Source organism: Pseudochaenichthys georgianus, chromosome 9 (assembly GCF_902827115.2).
Source record: "Pseudochaenichthys georgianus chromosome 9, fPseGeo1.2, whole genome shotgun sequence".
Lineage (NCBI taxonomy): Eukaryota > Metazoa > Chordata > Actinopteri > Perciformes > Channichthyidae > Pseudochaenichthys > Pseudochaenichthys georgianus.
In genome coordinates, this window is record NC_047511.1 from 16,663,025 (window position 1) to 16,670,362 (window position 7,338).

The 7,338-nt window shown below is 39.8% G+C and overlaps 1 protein-coding gene and 1 long non-coding RNA gene across 2 annotated transcripts; both read right to left on the minus strand.

Annotated features, from left to right (window-relative positions):
* Window positions 1-755: 755 nt before the first annotated feature.
* On the minus strand, window positions 756-3,488 carry LOC117453033 (uncharacterized). Its single transcript, XM_034091876.2, has 7 exons — window positions 3,416-3,488; window positions 3,187-3,304; window positions 2,752-2,859; window positions 2,444-2,635; window positions 2,050-2,196; window positions 1,583-1,782; window positions 756-1,414 (listed from the first exon to the last, which is right to left on the minus strand). The coding sequence occupies exons 1-6, from the start codon at window positions 3,476-3,478 to the stop codon at window positions 1,583-1,585; spliced, it is 828 nt and encodes a 275-aa protein (XP_033947767.1). The 5' UTR covers window positions 3,479-3,488; the 3' UTR covers window positions 756-1,414.
* Window positions 3,489-3,615: 127 nt separating this feature from the next.
* LOC117452580 (uncharacterized) lies at window positions 3,616-4,428 on the minus strand. The gene is made up of 3 exons (XR_011643750.1): window positions 4,379-4,428; window positions 3,843-4,187; window positions 3,616-3,701 (listed from the first exon to the last, which is right to left on the minus strand). It is a non-coding gene; the product is annotated as an uncharacterized lncRNA (long non-coding RNA).
* Window positions 4,429-7,338: the final 2,910 nt, after the last annotated feature.

Here is a 7,338-nt window from a genome sequence, read left to right on the forward strand (position 1 = left end):
GTGTCTCGCCATCGGTTGAAAACTTTATCCCTCCCGATGCGTTAGTTAACAACTGTACTGTCTATCTCCCGACAGTATGGGTGGAATCAAGATGGACGGAAACAACTCCTAGTTTTGATTATTTAATCAAAATCCAAATAGGTTGTTAACCTTAGAAGAAAAAGGACAACAACAATACACCAATTAGGATCACACATATCCCATACACATTAAATCACATTCAATATAATAATCACACTTACTAGTGGCCTCTCCTGATTCCTCAATCTCAATGACGTTAATGTATGTTTCCTCTCTATTTATACATCTCAATAAACCCCCGCGAATCTCCATCCAGATTTAAAGTCACACTCACATAAAATGAACCCCATTAATTTAACCCTCATACACCCAACACAAACCCATGAATTTACAGCACAAGTATGCTTAATATTTATTCATCAATCAACCACATCAATAACATTGTTTTTAAAACAATAAAATGGTCCTCTCTGGCAATGATTTATTTATGCGTTTCACCACAATACAAGTAAAAGGCCACCATAAGGGTGTATGTCTTGATTCTAGAGCGTTGGGGTTAGTCTAACATGAAAAGCATGGACAACAGAACATAAAATCAAGTTATGCAAACGATTATAACATACAGTATTAAGAAATCATACAACACAACCATTTTTTTATGATTTAACTATGTATATTAAACATGTACATTCTATGTGTCAATAAAATATAACAATGTATTATTTGGTTTTGAGAACAACAATGAGGTGATTCACCAAATAAACTAATTGATGATTATCTCAATGTCCCTAATTATACATCCTAAAAGACTGTGCATTGTACATGTTGATTTAAGTACTTCAATCAATCAGGTTAATAGCTGGAGATCAAAAAGGAAATATAACTGACAAAGCAATTAAAGCAAGGAACGCAAACGAAAGCTGTTATTGGCCTGCGGTGTAACAGGTGCAGTCATATAAAGTTAATGACAGGTAAATCCTATAAGAGATCGAAAATAATAATGATGCATAGGCATCCCGTTCTGGGAAGAAAGGGAAAGACGTCCTGCTATTGGACAATAATGTGCTCACCAAGTTGTATGGTAACCAGCAAGATATACTTGGACATTTAGGAATTTACATTCTAGTGTTTCAAAAAGGATCAAAAGTAAATGGTTCATTGCTCAGGATGCATTCCAGAGAGGCTGAGCATTTTGTTCAATACAATTTAAGTTGTGTACAAGTGAAATATTTGGCCTGATGCATAGGGAAAAGTCATATGGTCAACATATTCAAGTGTGATTTTCCATTGAGGAGTATGAATACAATCTCTAAATATAAAGTCAGTAAAGTATTTACATTTCTGATAGCACATCAAGTCTTGGCGGATATTCGTGCTTGAGAGCAGCAGCAATCTGGGGAAATACAGAGAAACAAAAAAGAGGGGCAGATCAGAAACCAAATTTGAGGTTTTTGAATATACAATGTATGTTAAGCATTAATTAATACAAAAGTAACAGCAACATGTCTAGGTTGAGGCTAAATCAACAAAGATACTGTACATTAATTCATAAGTAAATTACCTAAATTATGTTTCCTTCTTCATCCTCACTGGTGTCTGGACTGCTTAGGCCACTTTGACTTTCCTCTTCATGTTGAAGGAAAGAAGCATCAGGACCTAAAGCAGTCTTGTACTGCTGCAGTACCACCTGCAACCTCTCCGACGCCTCAGCATGCTTCCTTCTTAGGGTGCACCCAAGTCCTCCATTCCCCTTGTCTACATCTGAAAATACACAAAATATTGTTATATGGACATACTACAAAGTAAGATTGCTTCACGAGGCCAGAGCACTTCAATGGAGTATATTCTCTCCCATGTACATATAAAGATGATTGTCACTGTCATGGGACATCATTATGTAAAATGGCCGGGTCAAATGGGCAAAGGCCATTATACTCCATCCAATTTCTGTGACCAAGAATGATTTGGGCTGACTTTTTTTCCCAACTCATACTTTACAAGGTAGGTTAAGTTTTGCTTTCAACTTACCTTCCTCAGCCACCTTATTTTTTAGAGCAACTGCCATGTTCTGCAACCAATGCTGCGCCATCTCCAACACTAGGATGCCTTTCTCCTCGTGCAGTCTCCGTGTAAGCATCACTTGATCCAGTATATTTTTCTTGGCTGTAAAGTTAGCTAAAATCCAATCACAGTTATGTATATACACATGACTCACATTTTCATTATAGCACAACAATATGTTTAAAACTCCAAACATGTACTTTCAAAATAATCAAATGTATACACAATAAGAAAACTTAAGATATACCCTTAAACTAAATGAACGTTCTAACACTCTACATGATATGTGCATAACTCAGCAAGGTATACCTTCATATAACAGAACTTCAAATAAATTATTATGAAATATCTGAAAACTGACCCATGCCATGAACTTCCCACGGCCACAGCGCGGACATGATGCTCCCTCCAGAGAGGGAATGCTCCACCGCAGCAACATCTATGCCTCTGGCAGAGTCGTGTACCAGCTGGTTGTATTTCAGTATCTCCTGGTTAAGGCGCTTTTTGTCGTCTGCAAGCTTCCTTCGAAGTCGATGGCGGAGCTTGCTGCTGTCTGAAAAAGACATGAGGTAGAGGGATAGGGATATGTGACAAACTATATTTGCAAGTGCAAAAAATATATATAATTCAGTAGGTTGAATCTGCAACCTAAAACATTATATTGTATACCATTCTGTCGGTAAAGGGATTGCTTCCGCTGCCTCACACTTAGGTAAAGCCCCTCAATGCTTTGCTGCAGTGCTGTTTGAAGGATGTCTTCAGAAGTACCCGATGTTCCTGTAGAAATAATATTGGCAGTCAAATGTACTGTTACACAACACGTAACGGTTTTGAGAAACAAAGTTGTGCAACATATTTAACACCTTTTAACACAAATTGATGGTACAACTATGGAAACTGGAACATATCAGAGATAAACATGGACACATAGTTGGCTTGCTATTGCTTGAAGATTATGTCCCCGTCTACTGAAATCCAGTGAGGGTCCCATTACGTGGCATGACAAATCAGCCTTATATCATTGGCTGCTCTTTAGGATCAAATCTGTCGATTCAAACAGTCATGGACAATGATATGTAGCTGGTGTCATCTCGTCGTGCTTACCAGATGCCCATTCCTTCACGTCGGAAATCCACGTCGACACCATGTCATCTGAGACACAATGTAGCTCCGTCTTGAGTTCTTCAAGACTTGCAGTCTCTTCCAGGAGCCTCTTACTAGTCTGATAAACAGTAGACGATGGACATTTATCAATATTAAAACTTGCTATGATTAACAACAAGCCATGTGCAAATGACAAAGGACACAACAACACCTTTAATAGGAGGCTCACCTTCACATATCTTGTGGAAAGTGCCTGATGGAGGGTGTCACCTTTTTTCCTGTTCCATCCCATAGCATGCACTGTGAGCATGTCCAGTCGTGTTTTTGAAAGCAATAATGAGGTTATGATGTGTCATCTAAAAAAGTATGCAATAATAGGGCAAGACCTTCCACTCACCTGCTTTGGACATGTATTTTGTTGTCAGGGCACAACGGGACAGGTAGTTGTTGACCTGCTCTACATCTTCCCCGGCGGTCATCCCTGCTCCCTCCTGGTTCTTCCCACTCCATATAATCTGATGGTAAAAGGTTGCTGGAATTGTTGTGCAAAGAGGCTACATACTACTATACTAAACAGTATAGCTTAGATATTTACTACTTCAGTATTATAAATATAAAAAATATAAATGTACGGGATACAAAAATATTTCACATACCTCGCATTTGGTAGCATGGGCTCGAGCATGCATTACACTGAGGAATGGCTTCATGGTGGTCAGCTCCTGGAGAGCAGGAAGGACACTTGCAGCTTTCTCCATGTACGGCCAGTACTTGCAAGCCACATCCATGGCGAAGAACTTGGCTTTGGCTGGCATGAGTTCCTTTTGAAGATACAGGGGGTAGGCGAATATCTCCCCCCTGTACATATTTAAGGCCTTCAAAAGAAACCCATGGCGACATACAGCCACCTCCATCCCTTCTTCATCCAGCTTAGAAGCCCTCCTTGACGTCTCCCTCGCTGCTGTCCACTGGGAGTCCCCACATGTGCCTCTTCCCTGGGTCTAAGACACGCATTACATCATGACAAATCAGTTAAAAGCAATGGAATCACGATCTACACCATTTGTTCTAATTATCTGATTTTGGAGTAGATGGTAAGGAGAAGTAGCTGAATTTGAAGAAAGTCGGGGTCGGATATACATGGCTATTTTTGTGATATACCTATAAGGTAAAATTATGAATAAAAACTTGCATTTTTCAGTGATCTCTGTATTTTGTTGACAAATGCAGCCACCGCGCTGTCTTCTGCTACAAAGAGCCCATTAAAAAAGGCGCTGCCATCAGAACTGAGAACAAAAAGATTAGCAAATATATCCATGAAATATAAACAGTAATCAAAAAAGTTAAATAACAACAATGTAAAAATAGCACCTTCCACTTCGCCGAAAGCGATATAGCTTCCTGTTTCCATCGGCAGAAACAGCCAACATCTCCGGCGTGCAGGCAGGGCAGATGAAAGGAGCACCACAGCAGAGCTGGTCTTCCTCATACGAGGCATAGGAGAACTCCAGAAAGCTGCGCTGCAGTGCATCTCCGTTGACAGGTCCAGACTGGAAGATAATTACATATATTGCTGTGATTTTGTCTATTTACGGAAATGTTATAATGTATAATATGGTAAAGAATATTTACACTTACTCTTCCTCCACACTTTGTGCGATGCTCCAGCAGCTTTGCAAAGGCCTGTCTGGAGAATCCCGGAGAGATGACCTTGAGCTCTTCAAAGGAGCTCAGGAGGTCCAAGGTGTAAAGTGTGGAAATACTGACCGAAGCTGGCCAGTATCCACTTTTAAGGAGGACTTTCAAGTCGGGGGTCCACTGCTGCTGGCAAGTTTGACAGACATATAGTGGCAGATGCAAGTCATAACGCCCTTGGAACAAGTAAATAAACATAATTAAGACACACTTTACAACAGTTCCATCTACAAATAGTCAAAGATTAACAGATATTACATGAAGGTTTTACTCCAATTGGAAGCACAATGCCTCAGCCCACAACAGTAAACATATAACAACAATTCAATAGAAATCCAAATATATATATATATTTGTTTACCATTGATGGTAATTAAAATCACTGGTTTGCCTGGTACCACAGTGAAGTGTGTGCCTTTACAGGAGCAGTTGGGTGCCTTCACAGTTGGCAATATGCAAGCTGTCAAAAAAAAAAAAGAATAGCACTAATTACCATTATATGCTGGCTGAAGAGACATGTGAACATCAAAATGCATGTTTGAGAGAGCATACCTTGGTCATGGGTCTCATATCCACCTTCCACTCTAACAACACATGTTGTTGGACTAATTGGTTTAAAAAATGTATTAAACTGTCCCGGTTGTGGAGTGGCTGTTTCTTGTGATGAAGTACATCACAGTCTCCACAGAACCACTCCTCGGGGAGACACTCTCTACACCTTGGGAGGAAATACAAAATTATTCTAATATCCTAGAATTACTTTAATTTTCATGTGGGTCTTCTCTAGGTATCCAGTTTTCTATCATCACAAAAGTCATGCATGTTAGCTGAAATAGCAGGGCACTGAGCATTAATACTGAAAAATTACAATTAGGTAAAGTAATTTAAATAAAGGTAAATGTTATCTCACCTAATAACAGCCGGCTCGTGGCAGAGGCCACACAGGGGATGACCAACAGCCTCTTTTTCTAGAAGGCATTGTAGGTCTTGCTTCTCTCCAGCGCTTTGAGGCTTTCTGCTGCCGAAAAGGCCAGGATGAGGCAGAGCTTTTTTGAGGCTCAGGAGGAGGACATGAGGAAAGAATGTCAGAGAGTCTCTCCATATTCTTTTCTGTGAACAGAATGGGAAAATGTAACTGTAAATGACTATATTTAAGATGAACACTAAAAATCAAGGATCATTTCTTTGCTCAGTATGGAACTGGCCAATATCGTTACTGAATTACATTCCTCGTCCGAGTCCTGAACTGTCAGTTGTGTATAAGGTTATTTTCTCTCACGAACACAATTTATTTTAGTTTTAAACTTAAAGCCATTTTTGTGATTTACCAAATTCGTGTTGTGCTGAAGGTTCAGTACGCAGAACCTCCACACTGGAAGACTGGAAGCCCTCAGTCGGGGGGGATGTGACTGTAAAACATCACACAGAGGGTTAAGAACAGATAACTGATGATTTGTATTATCTACCTATTGTTTAAAAGCTTGTGAAATTAAATAAAGCATAGTTCTTATGACACCACAGTGGGAATGTCTCCGAATGACCCTCAACAAGCAATTACTGTGTTTTCATTCAATTTTCCAACCATTTATTTAGTAAATTCATAAAAATGTAAAATAATTGGGATTTCAACCTGTAGCTGAGCCTTGGTGTCGCCCTCCACGCCTCCCTCTCGGCTTGCCACGTTCTACACAGCCCCTTTTAGGGGACTGTAAAGTGTCTCCTACAGAGCGTGCCCGTTTCCTCTCCTCCGCTGCTTTCTGTGACCAAGTAACAACTCATGTAAGGTTGATGTTGCTGATAAACTGATACCATATGACAGTGGACAAATAAAAAGGAAATTCATTCTCTTGAAGAACATTTTTGCTTCAAGTTTTTCCTACCATATCCAACTAATGAAGTAAAACAAGTTGAACAAGCTTTATTTAGTAAGCCTCTGCCCCCCATGTTGTAATGATGAACCGTTTTGCAAAGGCCCTATACATTGATCCAAAATCCAGTTACTCTTGGCCTGTTCAGCATTGTTTGGATAACAGATAGTGCCACATTCAAGTAGGAAATGAATGAGGTCATATGGGTTAAAACACCAACCTTAGCTTCAGCTAGCATGTGTTCATGCTTCAGCTCAAGAGCCATGCGTTTCCCTTTTTTGGATGTGGGATTATTGGGGTCTGGGTTGTGTTTTGTTGCCATTGCAACACAGCCAGCCAGCCAGACAGACACAAGAGATATGCAAACAAACAGCTGCTGTATGAGACAGACAGAGATAGTGAGACAGATTGTAAGATTGAGATGGATAGATGAAGAAATAGATAATGAATGATAGAAAAAGATAGAGACAATAACTATAAGAAAGCTAGATAGATAGACAGAGAGATAGGTTGAGTTTGGCTCTTAAAAGTGCCGTTGGTTTTATGATGGTGTAGATCAGTGTATGGGTTTGTGGTGTGGGTACAGGAG

Coding starts and splice junctions, on each gene's coding strand:
- LOC117453033 (XM_034091876.2), bottom strand. CDS start 3,478: ATGGGATGGAACAGGAAAAAAGGTGACACCCTCCATCAGGCACTTTCC. Junction 2,636..2,751: donor ATCCCTTTACCGACAGAATG/GTATACAATATA, acceptor TGTCTTTTTCAG/ACAGCAGCAAGCTCCGCCAT. Junction 1,783..2,049: donor AAATAAGGTGGCTGAGGAAG/GTAAGTTGAAAG, acceptor GTGTATTTTCAG/ATGTAGACAAGGGGAATGGA.